At 35.9% G+C, this 24,908-nt stretch overlaps 1 protein-coding gene across 3 annotated transcripts in view; it reads right to left on the bottom strand.

Annotated features, from left to right (window-relative positions):
* CCB4 (cofactor assembly of complex C) overlaps positions 1-19,469 on the bottom strand; it is a 58,649-nt gene extending 39,180 nt beyond the window's left edge. For all 3 annotated transcript variants that reach the window (XM_090006098.1, XM_090006097.1, XM_090006096.1), the window contains exons 1-2: positions 19,218-19,469; positions 18,709-18,875 (exon numbers count right to left, since the gene is read on the bottom strand). In XM_090006098.1, the coding sequence (XP_089862224.1) occupies positions 18,709-18,875; positions 19,218-19,376 (326 nt within the window). In that variant the 5' untranslated portion in view covers positions 19,377-19,469. The remainder of the gene's footprint in view (positions 1-18,708; positions 18,876-19,217) is intronic.
* Between the last annotated feature and the right edge of the window lie 5,439 nt (positions 19,470-24,908).

Below are 24,908 nucleotides of genomic sequence, written 5' to 3' on the forward strand. Positions count from 1 at the left end.
TGAAAGTAGTGGCAGTTACTCTGATGTTAAGCTTAACTCCCATTGCGCTTTTAGGCTTACCCTTGAAATTGGCACTACAACAAGAACATATAAAATGTTAATCTAAGTATGAACTACTAGTAACCCAAGATCAAGGTGAACCAAGTCATAAATAGTTTAATACGGTTTAGAAGTTTGAACATAAAAATAAGTTCACAAACAATAACAATAATAGGTTCAAACTTAAGACTCAACTTAGTAGGCTTCATAAGAGACAACCACCATATGCTACCAAAATTAATTGCTTCATTTGTGGCAAACTAGAGCACTACAGTGCGAACTATTCAAGTTGTCATAACAATTGAAAGCAACAAGATGTTGTGCACAAAGAGATATCTTTGCATGGTAACTAAATGCCTTATTTCTAATGAAGAAATCGATGGATAATAAATGGACTCTGACTCGACAAAACATATAGCAAAGTCTAAAAAAATTATCAACATAAAAGGCTGTAAGCCTAGAGAACAAAAGATTTATACGGGGAATAACACCTATTGTGATGTATTAAGTGTTGAATCATAAAGTCTTCTTAATACTCTCATATGTAAGAAAGTGAAAAAACACCACAAAGATATCTCTCAACAAGCTCTCACAAATGAACCATAAGAACCACTAAGGTTCACAAAGAGAACTCTCAAATATAAACTACCCGAAAAGGGTATAAAAACATAAAATAAATGACTTTAATGAATAGGGATAAAATCCCATACAAAAAGAAGTATACAAGGGGGAATAGTAAGAATATATATAGGGAAGAGGAGAGGAGCCTCAAGGGAGTCATTGGACTCCCAACGGCTCCCTTTGGGGCAGCACCTTTTTTACTTGGTCAAAAAGACCTTTTTGACTAGTCAAAAAGGTGAAGCCTATATGGGTCCAAAAAAAAGGATTTAAGTTAGTTCTAGTTGGGTTTAAACTAGAACTAATCAAACTAAAAACTAACTAGAAAAAAAAGAAAAAATATTACAAGGAAATACATGAGCTGCCTATGAGATTACATATGAGATATGAGATTTCATATTTTAACACTCCCCCCTCAAACTTACAGTTGGATAACCGAAAGTTTGCCTATGAGAAAGTGAAATCTAGGAACAACGAGAGGCTTGGTGAAGAAATCAGCCAACTGATACTCTGAAGCAATATAGGGAAGATTGATGGTGGCGCGCGAGAATTCCTCTCGAACATAATGACAGTCCATATTTATATGCTTGGTGCGTTCGTGGAATGTCTGATTGTTTGCAATGTAGATAAAACTCTTGTTGTCACAACACGGATTTGAAACTTTTGAACTTTCAACTCCCATATCAGAAAGGAGACGTCGAAGTCAGACTAATTCCATAGTGGTTGTGGTCATTGCCCTATATTCAGCTTATGTTGATGAGAGAGAGACCTTTTGTTGCTTCTTGCATCGCCATGACACCAAGGATTCTCCCAAGAAGACACAAAATCCTGTAGTTGAGTGGCGGTCATTTGGATCACCACCCCAATCAGAATCAGTATAAGCAAGCAATTCTAAATTAAAAGAAGTAGATAAAAATAAAATGAACAGAAGTTAGGGCATGCTGAAATTGACTGACTGTATAAACAGCATGTGCAATGTCAGGTTGTGTGATAGATAGGTACGATAGAGCCCCGACAAGTTGTCTATATGGAGTTGGATTCTCGAGTAGTTTTCCATCATCAATCTTCATCTTGACATTCACAATTTTAGGAGTATCAATGTGTCTTTCATCTGAAATACCTGACCTGTCAACAATATCCAATGCAAACTTAGATTGAGTTAGCAAGTATCTCCTAGGTGAGTATGTAACTTTTATACCAAGAAAGTATTTCAAGAAACCCAAATCACTCATTTCAAAATGTGTTTTGAGAAATTTTTTAATGTCATATACTTTCTGTTTATCACTTCCGGTGATGATCATGTCGTCAACATAAAGTAGAAGGATGATAATACCTGCATTAGAATTCTTAACAAACAAAGTTGTGCTAGTAAGACAAAAACGAAAACCAAAATCAAGCATAACCTTATTAAACCTGTCATACCAAGTTTTTGGAGCTTGTTTGAGACCATACAAGGCCTTGTTCAGACGGAGAATTTTCCCTTTAGGAACATTCATTCCTGGTGGTGGGTCCATATATACTTCTTCAGTTAAATTTTCATTAAAAAAATTATTTTTGACATCCATTTGAAAAATATGTCATCCTTTTATTGATGCAAGCGCTATTAAAATTCTAACAGTGGTCATTCTAGCTACTGGAGCAAAGGTCTCTTCATAGTCTATTCCATACTCTTGGAAGTAGCCTTTTGCCACCAATCGGGCCTTGAATCTTTCAAGTGTGTCATCACTCTTAGTTTTTACCTTGTACACCCAACGACACCCAATAGGTTTCTAGTTGTTTGGAGGATGGTCTTGAATAGACCAAGTGTTTGCTTTTTCTAAGGCTTCTAATTCGACTTTCATAACCTTGACCCATTCAGGTTTATTCTTGGCTATATCATAACTAGAAGGTTCTTCATAAGAATGAATTAAGGCAATAAAAGCTTGATGTTTTGGTGAAAAGGACTTGTATGATACAAATTTTTCAAGAGCCCTCGAAATCCTAGTGGATTTTCTAGATAAAATCTCATATTCTTGTTCTCTTGTGTATTTATCCAGAGCGCACTGTTTTTCTAGGTTTCCTCGTCTAGAGTATTGAATGCAATCCTGACTGTTGCTAATAGGATCAGAACCAGTCACATCGATCTGATCATCTAGATCAATTTCTCTTTCAGTATATCTTAGGAATAGATCCAACAACAAGGAATATTCATCTATTTCAGTAGAGTTTTTGTTTTTAAAAAAACTTTTATTTTCTAGAAATGATACATTCCTTGAGCCATATAACTTATTATTTTTAGGATCAAAACACTTGTATCCTTTTTTATGACTTGCATATCCTAAAAATGCACAGGGGACAGCTCGGGGAGAGAATTTATCATTCCTATCTGTAAAAACAAAGCATTTACACTCAAATACCCTCAATCTAGAATAATCAGGAGCTTGTTTGAAAAGCTTTTCAGTGGGAGAAATATTGTTAATCGAGGATGAAGGCATTCTGTTGATAAGATAAACCGCAGTCAAAATGGCTTCGGCCCAAAAAATCTTAGGGACTTGATGTGTGATGAGTAATGTTCTAGTTGTCATATATCTGTGTTTTCTCTCAGCTAACCCATTTTGTTGCGAGGTATATAGGGACATGATTTTTTGTGTGAAATTTCATATGAATTCAAATATTCTTTAAATTCAGTAGACAAAAATTCTCCCCCTGAATCAGTGCGAAACATAGAAATATCATTTTTAAATTGATTTTTGACCATACTATGAAATATTTGAAAAAATGAGAACACTTCAGACTTGTGTTTGAGAAAGTAAATCCAGGTATATCGTGTAAAGTCATCTACAAAAATTACATAATATAGAAAGTCACCTTTTGATATAACCGGTGCAGGACCCCAAACATCAGAATGTATTAATTTGAGTGGTCGAGTAGAAACAAAAGTTCTTTCTTTAAATGGTACAACAACAACAAACAACAACAACTACGCCTTCATCCCAAAACAATTGGGGTCAGCGATATGAACCAAAAAAGAAATTCATTTTGGGTCTTCCACATGAATCCTTTTCCTCCAATCATTTCTATCCAACGTCATGTCCTCGGTGAGGTTCAAAGCATTCATATCCTTTCCTATCATCTCCATCCAAGTCTTCCTAGGCCTACCCCGACCTCTTTTAACTAATATATTTTCCCATTTCTCCAACCTTCTAACTGGAGCATCATTAGGCCTTCGCCGAATATGTCCAAACCACCGTAAACGATTCTCTCGCATCTTATTTTCAATGGGTGCAACACCTACCTTCTTACGTATCTCTTCGTTCCGAATCTTATCTTTTATTGTATTTCCACACATCCATCTAAGCATCCGCATCTCAGCTACACTCATTTTTTGAATATGATGTCTCTTGGCAGCCCAACATTCCGTACCATATAGTAAAGCGGGTCTAATAGTCGTCCTATAAAACTTTCCCTTCAACCGCAATGGCATTCTACGATCGCACAGCACTCCAGTAGCACTTTTCCATTTCATCCACCCAACCTTTATCCTATGATTTACATCTCCATCAATTTCTCCATACTTTTGAATGATGGATCCCAAATATTTGAAATAATCATTCACCGGTATATCTTGCTCACCAAGCTTCACTACACTCCCATCACTACTTCGTTGCTTACTAAACCGACATTCCATATATTCAGTCTTACTCTTACTCAACTTAAAACCTCTAGCTTCCAATGTCTGTCTCCATAATTCTAACTTAGCATTAACCCCAGCTCTAGACTCATCAATCAAAACAATATCATCAGCAAACAACATACACCACGGTACATTTTCTTGAATTGATCTCGTAAGCTCATCCATCACTATCGCAAATAGGAAAGGGCTTAAAGCAGATCCTTGATGTAACCCAACCGTTATCGGAAAATTGGTTGTCACCCCTCCACAAGTGCGGACATTGGTTACTACTCCTTCATACATATCTTTAATTATACTAATGTACTTGAGAGAAACACCTTTCTTCATCATTGTCCACCAGAGAACGTCCCTAGGTACTCTATCGTATGCCTTCTCTAAATCAATAAAAACCATATGCAAATCTTTGTTCCTCTCTCTATATCTTTCAATAAGTTGTCTAAGAAGATGTATAGCTTCCATAGTTGATCTTCCAGGCATAAAACCAAATTGATTCTCCGATATCATGACAACCTTCCTCAACCTAGACTCAATCACCCTCTCCCAAAGTTTCATAGTATGACTCATGAGTTTTATACCACGATAGTTTGTGCAATCTTGTATATCACCCTTATTCTTATATAAAGGCACCAAAGTACTCTTCCTCCACTCATTAGGCATCTTATTTGTTCGCCAAATCAAGTTAAAAAGATTTGTCAACCATTCTAAACCTTTCTCTCCCAAGCATTTCCAAGCCTCGATAGGTATACCATCTGGGCCAACTGCCCTTCTTGATTTCATTTTCTTCAAAGCCTCTGCAATTTCTTTCTTTTGAATCTTGCGCATGAAGTCACGATTTATCTCATGAAAAGGAATGGAGAAGTCTCCAAGATCTTGAGCATGACTATCATTAAATAGCTTATCAAAATAATCTTTCCATCTCTCCTTAATCTCCTCATCTTTGACTAAAACCCTTTGCGTTTCATCTTTGATACATCTAACCATACCCAAATCCTTCGATTTCCTATCTCTCATCTTTGCAAGCCTATAAATATCCTTCTCGCCTTCTTTGGTATCCAACTTGTCATAAACCTCCTTATATACCTTAGCCCTCGCGTTTCGAACAACTTTTTTAGCTTCCTTCTTTGCTATCATATACTTCTCCAAATTCTCATTATCACGACTCTTACTTAGATTTCTATAACACTCTCTTTTAACCTTAATAGCTAATTTGACATCCTCGTTCCACCATGATGTATCCTTACCTAGTGGTGCACCGCCTTTAGACTCACCCAATACCTCCTTAGCTACTTTTCTCATACCACCCGCTATCTTATTCCACATTGATTCTGAATCCTCCTCGAGACACCAATCAACTTCCTTAACTACCTGCGCTACAAACATTCCTTGTTTAGCTCCTTTCAGTGCCCACCACTTAATTCTAGGATCTATCCTATGTCTATCCCTTTTGCGGCATTGTCTAATTCTAAGATCTAAAATTAAGACTCTATGTTGTGTAGCTACACTTTCTCCTGGTATAACCTTACAATCGATGCAACAACCCCTATCACTCTTTCTAAGTAGGAAAAAATCTATCTGACTCGTATTAACCCCACTTTTAAATGTTACTAGGTGAGACTCCCTCTTCCTAAACCAAGTGTTTGCTAAGATCATATCATAGGACAAACAAAAATCTAAAATCCTTTCTCCACTTTCATTTCTTTCTCCTATACCATAGCCTCCATGGATATTCTCAAATCCATCCCTACTAATGCCTACATGTCCATTAAGGTCACCGCCGATGAAAAGCTTTTCTCCATAAGATGTCTCTTGTACTACTCCATCTAAATCTTCCCAAAATTGATGCTTAATGGAATCATCTAAACCTACTTGAGGTGCATAAACACTAATAATATTAATAATATCCGTACCTAATACTAATTTAATAAGTAAAATTCTATCACCCTTCCTACGGACCTCAACTACATTATCTATAAACTGACGACTCATAGCAATCCCTACTCCATTCCTATTCCTATTTATTCCTGTATACCAAATCTTATATCCCCAAGGTTCTATCACTTTAGCTTTCTCACCTACCCATTTGGTCTCTTGAAGACATAAAATATCAATCTTTCTCCTACACATAACATCTACTAACTCTACCAACTTACCAGTTAAAGACCCTATGTTCCAAGTGGCTAACCTAATTTTATGGTATGGTAGATGTTTTATTTTTCCAAGAATACATTTTTCATAAGTGAAAGTTTCAAATTTATAAATTTTTTCCATGTTTGGAAAATATTGAAGCTTGGATATACAAGAATGTCCAAATCTTTGGTGTAAAAGATCCAAGCCCAATTTTTGAACATTGCAGCATAATGTTTTCTTGGGTAATTTCAAAAAGTCCATGTAATACAGTCATCCTTCTCTATGACCTTCCCCAATCAACTTCCCTGACTGGTGATCCTGTACTTGACAATCATGAAAAGAGAAGAAAACATTACACCCATGATCAGTTAATTGAGAGACAGATAAGAGGTTTAGATTAAGCTTAGGGATATATCTAATTTTTGTAACACAAAAGCCTTTTGAGTTTTGAGAGATATTTTTGAAATTTCCTATTCCTTTTATCTCAAGGAATGATCCATCAACAGTCAAAACATTCGATTCACTTGAGATATAACAATGTGACAGTAATTTTAAATTTGGTGTCACGTGAAAAGAAGCACCAGAGTCAAGAAGCCATTGAGGTTTACCTGGATCGGAGATGCCAACAGAAGAAACAGCAGCTCCAACAGAGGAAGAAGATCCTTTAAGAAGAGGTTGTAGGGCCTCCACCAGCTGAGTCAGGGACATGTTTCCAATGGGTACCTCATTGGATTCTTTCATTGATTCCACAGCAGCTACCTTTTTCTCATAAGTTTCCTTCAACTTTGGACAATAAGTTTTAACGTGTCTCGGTTCATGACAGTAATAACAAATAATCTTTCTTCTTTCAAAATCGCCTCCTTGCCTTTCAATATGTGGTGGTTTGTATGTGCGAATGTGATTTCCTGATCTTGATACAGCTAGAATTGTATCATCATCACTCTTGGCGACTCGTTTCTTGAGTTTATTCTCTTCCACACTTAGCTCCTCAATTGTATCTTCAATAGAGGAAACATTTCCCCGTTGTAGAAGAGCGGACTTGGTGGTTTCAAATTCGGGTCTCAACCCATTGATAAATTGAAAGAAATGCTTCACATTTACTTGATTTTGGCGAAGCTCAATATCTTGTGGACAATGCCACTTTGGTTCAAAAAGGGTCCACTCTTCTCATAGTTCGGATAAGCTATTATAGTATTCCCTAATACTCTTCTCTCCTTAAATCATATTCCGAACATTTACTTGCAGATGCAATATCTTTAAGAGAATACATTCTCTTAAGATACTCTCATGCATCATTGGCGTATTCAAATTTTGCGAGACTTCAACACTTTTTTATATTCATACTAGAGATAAGCCAAGACATGATCTTAGTGTGACCCATTCTCCATTCTTTCCAATTTTTCTCATACGTGGAAATAGACTTAATTTTTTCCATCTCTGAAAGAGGTACTTCTTTTCCTCCTTCTTTAGTTAGAGTTAGTTGAGGTTCCTCATCGGTTCCATCAACTAAGCCCCATAGACCTTTTCCCCAAATGAGATGCTTCATGATAGAAGCCCATGTAACAGAATTTGAATCGTTGAGTTTTATGGGCTTAATGGTGACATTATCATTGTCATCCATTTTACAATCTTGAGAAAGAGAGTGGAAGAAGAAAAACAAGAAAGGGAATATTTTTACCACAAAGAGCATGAATGGGTAGCCTTCCAAGCTTTTCACGGCCACACACAATCAATTCTTCAAAGAGATCTCACTTTCTTGAAAAACCTTAAGTGACACGCTTCCCAATGCACGTCCACCAACCCGGCTCTGATACCATGTAAGGAAGTGAAAAAACACCACAAAGATATCTCTCAACAAGCTCTCACAAATGCACCATAAGAACCACTAAGGTTCACAAAGAGAACTCTCAAATATAAACTACCCGAAAATGGTATAAAAACATAAAATAAATGACTTTAATGAATAGGGATAAAATCCCATACAAGAAGAAGTAAGTATACAAGGGGGAAAAAGAGGGAATATATATAGGGAAGAGGAGAGAAGCCTCAAGGGAGTCATTGGACTCCCAACGGCTCTACCGTTGGGAGTCCAACGGCTCCCTTTGGGGCAGCACCTTTTTTACTTGGTCAAAAAGACCTTTTTGACTAGTCAAAAAGGTAAAGCCTATATAGGTCCAAAAAAGAGGATTTAAGTTAGTTCTAGTTGGGTTTAAACTAGAACTAATCAAACTAAAAACTAACTAGAAAAAAAAGAAAAAATATTACAAGGAAATACATGAGCTGCCTATGAGATTACATATGAGATATGAGATTTCATATTTTAACATCATTCAGATGTTGTCTTGTCTGATGTATTTTTCATTTCCTCTGTAGCGTAATGTTTTGTTGGCTTCTTTGCTACTAAAGGTTTTGATGTACTCTTCCAATCAAGTCCAGCAACCATCAAGAAGCATGGTCAGGCTTTTTTTACAAGTACTTTTGTACCAATCATGGACTCTTACATTGTTGATGTCGATAACAAAGATACTAAATCTTCTAATTAAAATGCAAGTACAATTATCATGAAAATGACTTCATTCCAGTTTGACAAGTGTAAAACTTAACACTTGGCAATCATTACCTTTTTAAAATTCGTGTAGAAAACCTTTTCTAAAAGGTGAAAGTGAAATGGCTTTCACACCGCAAAAGGATGATGCCACAGGATACTTTCAAATATGACCATGTCCATGATGGCACATACAACTTCTTCCAAGGTATTTTGAGCTAAAGAACTTAGTATTACAACACAACAACAACAACAACAACAACTACGCCTTCATCCCAAAACAATTGGGGTCAGCGATATGAACCAAAAAAGAAATTCATTTTGGGTCTTCCACATGAATCCTTTTCCTCCAATCATTTCTATCCAACGCCATGTCCTCGGTGAGGTTCAAAGCATTCATATCCTTTCCTATCATCTCCATCCAAGTCTTCCTAGGCCTACCCCGACCTCTTTTAACTAATATATTTTCCCATTTCTCCAACCTTCTAACTGGAGCATCATTAGGCCTTCGCCGAATATGACCAAACCACCGTAAACGATTCTCTCGCATCTTATTTTCAATGGGTGCAACACCTACCTTCTTACGTATCTCTTCGTTCCGAATCTTATCTTTTATTGTATTTCCACACATCCATCTAAGCATCCGCATCTCAGCTACACTCATTTTTTGAATATGATGTCTCTTGGCAGCCCAACATTCCGTACCATATAGTAAAGCGGGTCTAATAGTCATCCTATAAAACTTTCCCTTCAACCGCAATGGCATTCTACGATCGCACAGCACTCCAGTAGCACTTTTCCATTTCATCCACCCAACCTTTATCCTATGATTTACATCTCCATCAATTTCTCCATACTTTTGAATGATGGATCCCAAATATTTGAAATAATCATTCACCGGTATATCTTGCTCACCAAGCTTCACTACACTCCCATCACTACTTCGTTGCTTACTAAACCGACATTCCATATATTCAGTCTTACTCTTACTCAACTTAAAACCTCTAGCTTCCAATGTCTGTCTCCATAATTCTAACTTAGCATTAACCCCAGCTCTAGACTCATCAATCAAAACAATATCATCAGCAAACAACATACACCACGGTACATTTTCTTGAATTGATCTCGTAAGCTCATCCATCACTATCGCAAATAGGAAAGGGCTTAAAGCAGATCCTTGATGTAACCCAACCGTTATCGGGAAATTGGTTGTCACCCCTCCACAAGTGCGGACATTGGTTACTACTCCTTCATACATATCTTTAATTATACTAATGTACTTGAGAGAAACACCTTTCTTCATCATTGTCCACCAGAGAACGTCCTTAGGTACTCTATCGTATGCCTTCTCTAAATCAATAAAAACCATATGCAAATCTTTGTTCCTCTCTCTATATCTTTCAATAAGTTGTCTAAGAAGATGTATAGCTTCCATAGTTGAACTTAGTATTACAATGTATATTAAAAATTAGATTCAAATTAAGGTTCAAGAGTTAACCCCATGTGAATTCTGGGTAAGTAGAAAACCTTCCCCTAATTAATTAAAGGTTTGGGGTGCATATTGCAAATAATTTGTGAAGTAAATTGGATAGCAAGACTATTAGGTGCAACTTTATAGCTTCATGATAAAGGATTAATAGAAAACGAGGATGCCAAATTTAAAAGACTTTACATATCCCAATTAATGTTGATATTCTTATGATTTTACAGACTCAGAGGCTAGTATTGAGAGTAGGAAGCTACTAAATAAGTCCAATCCTAACATTGAATATGTCAAATGGTTAAAGGAGATATAGAACTCCTCCATCTGATCTAAATGAATATTATAAATAAATAGAACATTGTTTATCCATTAACGAATTAGATGATCCAGTAAATTATTAATGTGCTCAAATCTCATGAATACATAAAGTGGCTAGAATCCATGAACAATGAGATGGAATCCATCATAAAAACTCAAAGCTTGGGAACTAGCAGAATTTTCCCTTAGATAAAAAGGCAAAAGGATGTCAATGGATCTTTATAAAGAAGTACAAGTCATATGGAATGACTGAAAAATACAAAGTTAGCTAAAAAATTTCTTTCAAATAGAGGGAATTAATCATTCTGACACTCATTCGCCATCTATTAGGATCCTACTTGCATTAGTTTCTTATCTAAGAGATTTATTATTCAAGAACAAAAATGTCAAGTACACAAGTTAAAGAAATTCTTGTTAGATTAAAACAATCATCTCGACTATGGTAGTTGACTTTTCATGATGCAACAATCCAATTTAGATAATGAGTTCATAATTATGACATTTGTATATCTTAAACAACATGAACAAATTAAGATTTTGTCCATGCATTTTTATGATATTTTATTAGTTGATAATGAAATTTTAAAAAATAAGACTAAAAGTTGGCTTAATATGCATTTTGAAATGAAAGATGCATAATATCTCCTAAATATTTAAATTACAAAGACAGTAACCAGAAAGTCATGCTTAAGTCGAGATTGATATGTTGATTTGGTCCTCAAAAGTTATGGAATGAAAATTTGCATGCCAAAATCAAACCCTATTGCAAAAAGAACCAAGTAAATGTGATTGCTCGAGCAAAAGCAAAGAAAAATTTAAAGTGCCACATGCTTAAATGATAGGTAGTTTCATGTATGAAATATAAGTTACTAGTTTTAATATTACCTTTGCTATAAATCATGTGAACAGGTCTCATAGAAACCATGAATGAGTTCAATGTCATGCAGTAAGACTAAGAGTTTGAAATTGTGTTATCAAGCTAAGAAGCTTAAAATCATAAGCTACTTTGATGTCAACTTTGCAGAAAGTAGAGACAATAGTAAGTCAACTTTCGAAAATATTTTTTGTTTATGGAGAAGTTATTGATTCTTGGATAATTAAGAACCAATATAGCACTTGTCAGATAGACACATAAGGAAAATTTTGTTGCATACAGTGTAGTAGCCATGAATTTCATCTAAATTAGTCACTTCAATAATCAGATTTCAAGCTAGAAGTAGTCAATGAATTGCCTTATATTTATTGTGTTAATAAGGATGCAATCAGTTTGATCGAACGTGAAACTACTTGTTGCAAAAGCAATACTATCAATTTAAAATATCATTATATCCAAATTATAGCTCAAAAAGGAGATTCACATCTATAAAGTATGTTGGATTAGGAGAGCCTAAAAAAGCATCATAATAGAGAATAGCCTCATGATAATCTTGCTAATGAAATGTGATTGCAGACATGATCTGTGAAGACATTGGTACATGCATAATATCATGATTCATGATAATACCATGATAATTAGCTTAGTTCCCAATAGTGAGAGTTACACATGTCATGGTGCATTTATTCGGCTCTCATGGCCAAGTGGGAGTTGTTGTCACATGTATAAGCCATGGCACACATGTACTTTAGGTAAAAATTAAGGCCTCATGCTAGTGGGGCCACATCCCACATATCTAGTAGATTGTTATCGAGTCAACAATTTTTTATAAAACCTATCCTTTTCTTTTCTAAATGTATGTTTCACAAGTAGTGTGTCATATCTCCTCACTTGAATAAGATAAAAAGAATGAAAGAAATATAGGGATCATCTTTGTTTCAGCACAAACCACTATTATAAGATAAGAGATAGCAAAAACAGTAAGGCATTTCAAATGAAAGATGCCTCTGAAATATTACTAGTAATCATCTCTTATTTTGCAAGTGTAGTCTCCCTCCTAATCAGCAATCCAGCAACAGTTAGATGGCACCATATTTTTCTTATTTTAAATTTCCACCACTAACGCTGCCGCAACACCAAAATTATGATGATCTATGATGTTATTTGTAGTCAATAGCAAGCTAATGTGATTATGGTATCAGTGTTCGCACCATGGCAAGGGCAAGGGAAATATGGTGCCATCTAAAGGTCGTTGGGTGATGGACAGGAAGAATACACTTGGAAAAGAAGAGAGGATTACTGGTAAATATTTCAAAAATGTTTCTCTCTTGAGACGATTATTGTTGCCACCCATTTCTCATTTTATATTAGTGGTCCTACTGAAATGGAAACAACCCCCATTTTCTCTCATTCAACTTATATTATCAAAATGAGGAGATACCAAGAGACCATTTATAAAACACATAGAAAAGAAAATGATAGACTTTATCAAAAAAATGTTTTGACCCAAAAAAAAAAACCACTACATACAATTTGCATGGGATCCACTAGTGTGATCCCCTATGATCACTTAGGAAGCATGTGTGTCATGGCTCATACAAAGTTTATATCAGGTCTAGTAATCCATACTCCATACCATCAAACTACCTACCATTTGAGCATATGGCATATTTAATTTTTTTGGCATTTATTCAGTCAATCACATTTACTTAACTTAGATCCTAGAGTTTGATTCTAGCCTGCAAATTTTTATCCCATACCTTTTGAGGACTAAATCAATATATCTATCTTGACTTGAACATGAATTTTCAGCTACTCTTCTCTGTAATTTAAATATCTATGACAGATGATGTGTCTTTCATGCCTTTCATTTTAAAATGTATACTATGCTAGCTTTTAGTCTTATTAAAATATTATTAACATACAAGGACATTGTTAATTTTCTCCCACTGTTCAAAACATATATACAAATGTCATAATTATGAACTTTTTATGTAACTTGCATTATTGCATCATGAAAAACTAGGAATCATACTCAAGATGACTATTTCAAGTTAACAAGGATTTCTTTAACTTGTGCATATGACATTTATGCTCTTCAAAATAAATCCCTCAATGAGAAAACAATGCAAGTAGGATCCTATGTAAGCAAACTTGATAATAGGTGAATAAGTGTCAAAATTATCAATTTTCTCTATTTAAAAAGAAAATCTTCAACTATTATTGTATTTGCCAATCATTCTATCTAACTTGTATTTCTTTCTAAGGATTCATTGATATCCTAGTGTCTATCTTGTGGCAATTTTGTTAATCCATACTTTGATTTTCACTATGAATCACATCCCATGATTCATGACTTCTAACCACTTCAACAAATTCAAAAGAACTAATACAACAACAACAACTACGCCTTCATCCCAAAACAATTGGGGTCGGCGATATGAACCAACAAAGAAAATCATTCTGGGTCTTCCACATGAATCCTTCTCCTCCAATCATTTCTATCCAATGTCATGTCCTCGGTGAGGTTCAAAGCATTCATATCCTTTCCTATCATTTTCATCCAAGTCTTCCTAGGCCTACCCCGACCTCTTTTAACTAATATATTTTCCTATTTCTTCATCCTTCTAACTGGAGCATCATTAGGCCTTCGCCGAATATGTCCAAACCACCGTAAACGATTCTCTCTCATCTTATTTTCAATGGGTGCAACGCCTACCTTCTTACGTGTCTCCTCGTTCCGAATCTTATCTTTTATTGTATTTCCATACATCCATCTAAGCATACGCATCTCAGCTACACTCATTTTTTTAATATGATGTCTCTTGGCAGCCCAACATTCCGTACCATATAGTAAAGCGGGCCTAATAGTCGTCCTATAAAACTTTCCCTTCAAAAGAACTAATAGCTTCAATAATATAGTAAATCATATATATAATTCATTAATAGATAAACAACGATTCATTTATTCATAGTAATCATCATCAATAGATAGAGGAGCTTTAAATCTATTTTAACATATTCAAGATAACTAGACTTAATTGGTGGTTCACCGCTATCAACAGTAGCTTCTGAACTTATAAAATTATAAGAGAATCGACATTATTTGTGCTATGCAAATATGTAAGATTTAAAGTCGCAATTGAAATGTTATTTATAATACATATTATAGTACTAAGTGTTTCGGCCTAAATTGCATTGATAAGAGTTGCATAAGCCATCAACCATCATAGGCTTGGTCCCATTTGAAAGTGTCACTCATCATTTTGTTGAAGTGTATGTCTCTTTCTTTTCACCATTTTGGAAAAGGTTTTCTATACCATTTTTGAAAAAGGTAACATTCACAAATATTAAATTTTATACTTGTTAAGTTGAAATTAAAATCATAATGATGCTCATATATCATAACCAAAAGAAAATCAAATATTCTTATTAATCACAACTATGAGAAGTCCGTGATTAGGTACAAAAGTACATGTATACAGTACATAACTATGCTTTCTGATGGTTATTGAATCAGATCAGAAGCATACATCAAAACTTTGGTTTACTAGCACAAGAACTTACAAAATATTACACATCATAATAGAAATAGAAAACACACCTAACAAATTGTGCCTTCATGAGTGGTGAAGAGTTTATATGATTATACACCTAGTATATCACAGTAGGTGTTACTCCCCATATAAATATTATAATATACAGGCTTGTAGTCTTTCATGTTGATCATTATTTCTTAGGCTTCACTATATATTGTGTCGAGCCAGAGTCAATCCACCATCTATTGATTTACTAATCAGCGACGAAGCATCATGTCACCATGCAAAGATATCTCCTTGTCTATACCATCTTGTTGCCTTCCATTGTTGCAATGAGTTGGACAATTTTACTTGAAGTGATCCAACTTGCCAAAAATGAAGCAATTAATATTAGCAACAAGTTGTGGTTGTCTCTTCTGAAACCTACTAAGTTGAACCTCAAGTTTAAACATACTTTTATTGTTGTTATTATTCACAAGCTCAATTTTAGGTCCAACCCTCTGAATCTTTACCCTTATGCTTATCAAATTATCTACAATTTGATTCACTCTGATTTTGGGTTACTAGTAGTTCGGAACATAATCATCAAAATCCTTTAAGATAAGTGGGAATCCCAATTCCACAATAATCATGATTTTTTATCATGAGAAACTAGATTCTTAGTCATGGTTATCTTGATTCCAAATCATAAGACTATTTGAATGTTAGAAATTTCTGTAAAATTTTAGTGATATAAGTATGACATTATTTGGATGCAAGATTTCTTTTGGAAATTTTGAAATAATATGAATATATTTTGTTATTGCTTCATAAGTTTGTCATTTAAATGAAGAAAAACAATGAATTTCATAGATTTGTAATATATGAAATAAAATATGCACAAATTACTAAATGAACTCTTTATTATTTCAATGTATAGTGTCCGAAGTAAGCTTATTAAGTGTTACTTTTTAAATATTTTGTACTTTTGTTCTATGTTAGTTTGTACTTTCTAATAGAATGATATCTTTCTTGACAGTGATTTTCCCTTCTTCAAAGTTTCCTTCTTATCTCTATCAAGTTATCAACATTTTATATGATTTCACTTATCGCTTCCTAAGCAATCCTTCATACTGCTTCCTACGTGTTTCCCATTTCCGGAATCCTCTAAAAAAAATGACTGATTCCCAATTTTGTTTCCTATACTGCTTCTCATTTTCGATTCCCAGTGGAAACTATGGTTCATACTTATATTCATGTTCACATGCTCTTGTTCTAATGTCCAATTAGAATGCAAGTCTTAAAGAGCAATGGGAATTGGGCCAACCTAAGAACGATTGCCACTACTTTCCAAGATGATAGGAGAATATTTAATATAGTTGGCACTTGCATTGTATTTTAAATAGTGTCTCTTGTAGTGGTTAAGTCTTTTACCATGACAACATTTTGTTTGCATGCTCGACTACGTTTTCACCTTTGGGTAATCCTCAAATACCCTAATTAGATCATCCTACATGAAGGTTAACAGGGTTATCCTAGCAACCATCCTAGCAACCAAATCATTCTTTAAAATTTTATTGTTTATTCTGCCTTTTCTACTTCTAATGATTTGTCTCTTTTTAGTGAGGATCTATTTCTTAAATGTGAGCTACTTTCTCTTCTACAAGAATGTGCCTTATTTTCATCTCTGCATATTATGACTGGTTCTACCCAATTTGATAGTCTTAGCAAGCTCATTAGATACAGCCTTGCCAACGAACATTTTTATATCACATGCGTTGGATAAAAAATTATATGCAAGTCAAATGAACTACATTTTGCCTTAGTGTGCAAACACACTTTAGACGATCTCGCAAACAATTACGTGGGATGTTCTCATTATTTCATCAAACAAAGGAAATAACTACTTATGCGATCACAAATAGAAGTTAAGAAAAAATGCACATAATTTTTGGCAATTTTAAAATGATCTAGCAGTTTCTCTACAATTTTCTTCAGTTTCAAAAAGGTTCAACAGCCTTTATGAAATTTCAAAGAATAATATCAACTTATACAGTTATAAGAAGTTTTGACTATTTTTCTGCAATTTCAGAACATTTTGCTACATTATATGCAATTCCAAACAGTTTTGAATGCTATTCTACAATTTCAGAATATGAAAACAGATATTCTTTAATTTCAGAATAGTAAAACAGCTTTCTGTAATTTGAGAATAACAAAATAGCTTTTCTAGTTTTCTTTAATTCACTATTCTCCAAATACACAAACTAATGTAAAAGTTGAAAGGTGCTATTTAATATTTTCGGAAAGCTATAATCATTGATTATGAAATAACAAATATTCAAACAAAACAACTACAATGCAAATTCAAATACTTAGAGATGCTGCAGAATAATCGTCACGAAACTGAATTTGAAATATTATAATTTATTCCAAAGTCTTCTACATTCAAAGAAAAAAAATCTGGTGAGCTCGGGCTCACATCCAGCCAAGAACCAAAGATTTTCCGATGAGTTATGGGCTCAATCACTTGTCATCGAAGGGATGCCAATGCATAGCCCTATCAGCCATGACAGATTCTGACGAGCACACATCCACAAGAAAGAGAAAGGCATCAACCACGAGCAAGTTGCAGCCAAGAGCTCTCAATGCCGGTGACCATCAATTAAGTTCCAAGAAGCTCCTCAACAACAGTGACCGTCTAGGGTGGTCAACACTACCAGGGAACAGGATGTCTCCCTGTAGCGCCACAAAACATGCCTGACTAACAGAAAAGGAACAATGCTGGATTACAAGGGTTTTGCGGCTGGTGACACAGAAGATTACTTTATAGACTGTCAACTAGGTCAGTTTGGTTTTATATGTTAAGGAACAAGCAAATTGTTTGGGCCAAAGGACTCTATTCTGTAAGCTGTTAAATGGTATTGAAGGAATCTTGAATGCAAAGTGTTTGTTCATAGGTCTCAAAGGAAAACTGCTTGAGAAAATAAAAGGGTGCACCTGCAGTCTATTTCCTCCACACCAAGTGTTTGGTATGCACAGCCCAAGAGCTATTGAAATGGCCTCTAAGTCTTCAACCTGTTCCTAATTGGGACTGATATTAGGCCAGCAAAACAAGAGAAGATGTAACTTGGGATTTGACAATTCACTAAGGTAGCATACCCAAAAACACTACAAATATTTCTGATCAAATCAACAGCAGCAGACGGTGTTCCTCCAATCGCAACAGCATGGTGACACCAGATCGGTATGTGATGCCATTTGCACTTGATAGCATGCCAATGTGGCTCTCATACTAATTTCCGCGCAACGGCAGCATCAAGGATGACAAGATGAACAAGGGAAATATGTGCGCCATGACTCACACTTGCACCAACCTTAACTTATCCTAACATGTTTGTTACTACAATAACATCATTCATGAAAAATAACAGGTGAATGAAAAGAGTGACAAGGAAAGCATCATCGAGATCAAAATGCTGAAACAAGAGGAGGGAGTTGAACCAAACCAACCTGCTAGCGTCGATCACGGGAGCGACAGACGAAAGCGTGCGATTGAGAAGAACAGCAACGAGGGAGAACCCGCCGACGTATATGGGTAGGCTGCGAACGGCATCCCCGTTACTCAGAGCCCACTCGGCAATCCAATCCTTCTTCGGAACGGGCCCTCTGTACCCACCCTTCAGAAAATAAAACCAACCCCTAAATTCATTTCTACCACAGAAGAATCAATCAAATTTAATTAAAAGCCATGGGAAGAGGTAAAACAACCACGAAACTTGAAGAAGTTCTCGAAAGGTTCAACTCAGTCCACACACGCCAAAACACAAAGAACTCATATCTCCTAAGTATAAAGTTCCCAAATAAACAACTTGATTTATAAACATTGGGAGGAGCTAAAACGAGTCCTCTGGTTCTAGTACTCAAAAAGGAAGGCATCCCAAAACCCTTTTTTTCCAAAGAAAATAGTCTACCCACAAAGCCAAATAGATTTCTACGCAATGGGGAGGGTTAAAACCCACCTGAAACCCTGCAGAAACTCTAAAGGAAGCCGGCTTGAACCGCCCGGGACGACTCAATGGATGCCTCTCCAATGAAGGGATTTGAAGAAGAGAACGTGAGGGTGAAGTCGTAAGCAAACTCGGGAACATCCTGCATGGAATCTGATTGAGACGAGGCATTCAGAATGACTGAATCCGTTTCGCACGGAGAGAGAGACTCTTTTCACTTTCCATCAAAGGAACCATAACTGAAGTAGGATCTCGATCTCACATGGATTTGGAGGGGTGAGATTGGGTTCAGATCTTGTATTTGTGTCGTAAACGTGGTTATGGCATCTTAGTTTGTTGTTTAGCCAATTATAGGTTTTTGAGATTGTAGTTGATATGTGTAGCAGTTTTATTTTAATAGACACTTTTCATTGAAGCGAAAGTGATATCTGCGATGGTTCTATTTTGACACCCGCTGTCCTTTGTTTTGAGTTTCTTTTAGATTGGAAGAGCATATGTGTTGCAGTTTTATTTTAATAGATACTTATCATTGTGGGACTCATCGTGGTGTTTAAAGTAAGAGTGATATGTGTTTTGGTTTTATTTTGACACCTATTGTCCTTTGTTTTGAGTTTGTTTTAGATTGAAAGATGTGTAGAAGATCATGTTTTGGATTTCTTTTAGATTGGATGATGATATGAGGAAGGGTTTGCATACCGTCCATACATTCTCATAGATATGTGAGAGGGGTGTTACTAGGAAGCAGATCAGGTCATGCTGAACATGAGTGTTTTTGCTCATGCCTACATACTGGCCGTCTGTTCGCATTTTGGATGAATGCCATGTTGCTTTATTGACTTTTTAGCTTTTTAAAATACAAATCGGATGGCCACGATGTCGGCATGAGCAAAAACGCACCTGATCTGCTTCCGTGTTACTATGGTATGTGCGTGAGACACCTTTTTTATCATTTAGTCATTCCATTGTTTGCCAATTAGCAGTGTTTAAGGTTGGGATTGATGTGTCGCGACTTTGTTTTGATAGGCACTTACTGTTACGGGACCTATCGTGGTATTTAAAGTGGGGATGATATTTGTCGTGGTTTTATTTTGATAGACAGTTTCTGCTATGGGACTCTCTCTTTTGGGTTTCTTTTAGATTGGATGATGATGTGTGGAAAGGCATGCATGTTGTCCATACATGCTGCCATGGATGGATGAGAGGTCATACATGGTGTTGTGATGTATTGTAAGTTTGGGATTAGGTTTTAGGGGCTTAGGTGGGCTCGGTTAGGGCAAGGGTTAGGTCAAAGTCAGTACGCTCAAACGGCATCATAGAAAAATCTTAAATTTTATGAGGTGGTTCTAGACACCTTGGACTAAGTCTAGGTAAAATTTGAGAGTAAGGAGGCACAAGAACATGGAGATATGACATGGATAAGTTGCAGGTTTTTTAAGGTTTTTTGCAAACTGACTATGTTTTGGTTCGGGGAGACCCAAAATGAAAAATTAATTTCTCCCAATTGAGAAATCATAAAATCATGAATTTTAGAGGGTTGAAAGTAGATATCCTAAGATAGGATGGGTCAAAATTTCAGACCCAAAGTTTTCACTATAGGGGCTGGTGACGATGCAAATCTGACAAGAAATTGGTTATGTCAAAAATCTGGTTTTGGGCATAATTAAATTCATGTGAGGTTTTAGCTTGGAATTGGCTAAGGGACAGGTTTTAACAACTTACAGAAGTTTGGTTGAGTGGGTGTGGGTGAGGTCTGTTACAATGTTGGTTCAGCTAGAGAAGGCCTAGGTTCCACGAGTTGGGCTTGGAAAGGTCAAGACCACAAAGGGGTTGTCATTGACTCCATTGAACTGAGTGAAGACTAGGCAGCAACTTGGTCTAGTGAGTGACTCAGACCCAATAAGGATCTGAACACCCTGATGTGAGAAGGGACTAGCCCATAGAGAGAGATGAGTCAAGGGGTAGGGACTCGCTAAAGAGAGAAAGAGATGCGAGTCAAGAGAGAGACTCGAGCTAGAGAGAATGCGAGAGAGTCCAGTTCTAAATTCATTCAACATACCAAAGCTAAAAAAGGGCATCTATATATGCCTAGGGAGGGCTATTAAAGCCTACACAAGTTACCATATGAAATAAATAGAAAAAAAAATTAGATAAAGCCTTGAGAGCTTATGATAACTTTGGGTAAGCCTACTTGGATCAACCCCGAAATAGGTTTTTCCCTTGGACTTCTTTTTTCTTCTATTAGGGAGACTTCAAGACCCGATACACAACTTCTATTGGCTTTAAAAGAGGTGGGAACACCAAGGAGTTGGGTCTCACATGACCTATTTCTAGATGGGGCATCCCTTACATGGGCCGCACTTGTTCTTCAATGTTGCAAGGATGAGGTGGTGCCCCAAGGGTGGGTCCCTCATGCTTCAGCACTTGGTGGACTGGATTTGAATCTGAGTCCGCAGAAAATGGGTCCATCATCCCCTTCCTCTTGAGAATTTTCTAGTCCACTAGGCAAGGGTCTTTATAAGATCTCCTTCATTGGTGCTTCTTTGATTCTTGCTTCTTTCATTCACCGAGATAGAGCATCAGCTCACGGTTCTCATGGCCTTTCTTGTACTAAAGCTCGAAGTCGTACCCCATTATCTTGGTGACCCACTTTTGTTGTAACATGGTTGAGATGTGTTGCTCCATGAGGTACTTAAGGCTTTTGTGGTCTGTGTGAACCACAAAGTGCCTTTCGAGTAGGTAGGGCTTCCATTTCTTGAGGGCTAGTATAATTATGAGCATCTCCTTCTCATATGTTGATAGAGTCTTGGCACAGTTGGCAAGGCTCTTGTTAATGAAAGCCAATGGGTGGCCTTCTTTCATTAATATGACTCCAATTCTGATATCACACACATCAATTTTCATAATGAATACTTCGAGCAGGGCAAACACTTGGGCCTCACACATGGCTCGCTTGAGCTTTTTGAAAGCGAGTTTGGCTCCTTCCAATCAAACAAATGTGTTTTCTTCAACATTGTTGTTAAGGGGGCAGCAATGACTCTGTAGTTCCACACCAACCTTCTATAGTACTTGATGAGTCTGAAGAACCCTCTCAAGGTCATGATGGAGGCAAGATTTGATGATGTCAATTTTGTGAAAGGATTTTAGAAATGGTATTCTTATGTAAAAACAACATGAAAGCTAGACACCAAAAATAAAAACCGGCTCGCACGAGTGGTGGAGTCTGGGTCGATCTCAGAGAATGGGGGATACTTTGTATTCAAACACACAAACTAATCTATGCTTTATTGCCAAAAAGTATGAAAAAGGACTAATTATCTAATCAATTAACTAAAGTAGTACCGCCCTACGCAGAGGGCTTAAACAATTATTAAAATGGTTTTATTACAAACCTCAAATTTAAATGAAATTAAAAACTTCTTATTCAAAAAGAAAAAAAAATGCCTTCAGCGCTTGCATCTTCTTGTCCCGTCTCAAGGGCATGCTTGAAAGTATCGCTTGATCGTCTCCACACTTCCCCTGCAAAACATGAAACAACGCAAAACATCAGCAAAAGACAAATAGCACTACACTATAGAAACAAAAATGCGAAAATGAAATCAGTGCTAAAGCAGAATACAACTAAGCAAAGTAAAATACGCTAAATGAGAATGAAAATTAAATTGCGAAATTGAAAATGCAATGAAATGAATGCGTAGATGGGTTGAACAGAGGATGCAAATGCAGATGAAATAGAGAAAATATGATGAATAAAAACTAAAAATGAATATGCAGATGACACACCAGAATGCAAAGCAACAGGAAAATAACAAAATGCAGATGCAACATAACACGCAGGAAAAATGCAGAATGATATGCTATGAACTAAAATGCAATAAATGAAAATGCAGAGCAACAGAACGAAACACCCGAATTGAAATGAAGAAATGAAATGAGATTGAAACAAACGATTTGTAAAAATGAAAACAACAATGAGATGCGAATGAAACAAACAAAAAACTCAACGATGAACAGGAAAAATGCAAGCAAATCGAAGCAATGCACAGAAGTAAAATGAATCAAAATGCAAAAAAAAATGCATAGATTAAAAAGGGAAAATGTGATGCGGTGAAATGAAAGAAATGCAGAGGTGGTGATGCACAAAGATGCAAAAAACACACAAACGCAATGTAGAAAAAAAAATCAAAATCAAATTCACAGAAACGCAATTGAAAAATCAAAACAAAATGCAGATACGCAGGATTAAAAATGCAAAATGCAGGAAACTGAATGCACATTGCAAAATGGAAATCAATGACAAAATGCAGATGCAAATGATATGCGGATGAAAATTAGAGAATACGATGAACATATGATGCGATGAAGATTCAAAAACAAGATGTAGATGCAAAGTGATATGCGATGTTGAACGGATGTGGGGATGCAGATATGAGAAACAAGAAACTAGTTAAAATGCAGAGATGACAAAATGCAATGCAGATGTGGAATTGCAAAATGAAAATGCATAACTAAAATGTAATGCAAATGCCGATGCAAATGAAAATGCATATTCAAAACAAGCAAATTGTAGATGGAAAACAATAAAACGCACACATAATCAAAACAAATAGAATGCAGAGTATGCAGGATCAGAACAATGTAAAACGGAAACAAAAAATCATAATCTTATATATATATATGTATATATATATATATATATATATATATATATATATATATATATATATATATATTATTTAACAGATTGACAAATGCATGAAAGCAAAAGGGAGAAGAGGAGGAAGAAGAACTTACCGGATGGCTGGAGGGTTGAGAGGAGATTGGTCCTCACCGTGTAGACATTGGTGTTGTGGAGAATTCTCACTGATGAGAAAGAAGGGGATAAGAAGGAGGAGAAGAGGAGGAAGAAGGGAAGAAGGGAAAGGGGGAAAACCGGTTGAGAAGATGGAGAGAGGGGAGAAAAGAGAGGAGAATGCGTCAAGTGCATGGGAGGATGCCTCCCTCTTCCCATTACGTGAGGCTTTAAAGGTTGTTTTCTTTCAAATCCACTCCCTTAATTTTTTAGAAATTACAAAAGAGGGGTTTCTAAAAAGATATTTTCGCTATAATGCATAATCCTACCATTTTTTTATTCTAAACTACTTAAACTCTAAAAGAAAACAAAGTATGAGTGTATATAGTGAAAGAAATATTTTATGAACTTGAAATTCTTGATTTTTTTTAAAGGAAGTATGAGTTCACTATAAGTCTAAACTACTAAAAACCCTAAAGCGCAAAATATAACTTGAAATTCACAATTTTTTGATATTTTTCTTTTTTCGTGTGGTTTCTCAAAACTAGCGATAAACTTGGGAATTTAATGCGATTTCCTAATGGATCATGCATAAATTAGTATGAATTAAATGTGAAATTGTATGCATGAATAAATACCCCCATGCTTATTGTTTGCTAGTCCTCGAGCAAACTGAAGCAAAATGCAAGAATAATAAACTACTCAAACTAACTCACTTTCATAGGAATCACAGTTGCATTTAGCACATGTAACAAGCTCTTTCAACCCCTGGGTTACCCCAGTGGACGAGTAAGGTCTCGTGAGGGTTTGCAGTAATGCTACCCACAAACATCTCTGTCATGTATGCATAAAAGTACTCAATTTCACAAGTAGTAGGTAATTAAAGCTTTTGTTTTCCCAAATATTTTTTGTCA

The sequence above is a fragment of the Nuphar pumila genome, chromosome 5 (genome assembly GCF_984573655.1).
Source record: "Nuphar pumila chromosome 5, dmNupPumi1.hap1.1, whole genome shotgun sequence".
Classification (NCBI taxonomy): Eukaryota; Viridiplantae; Streptophyta; class Magnoliopsida; order Nymphaeales; family Nymphaeaceae; genus Nuphar; species Nuphar pumila.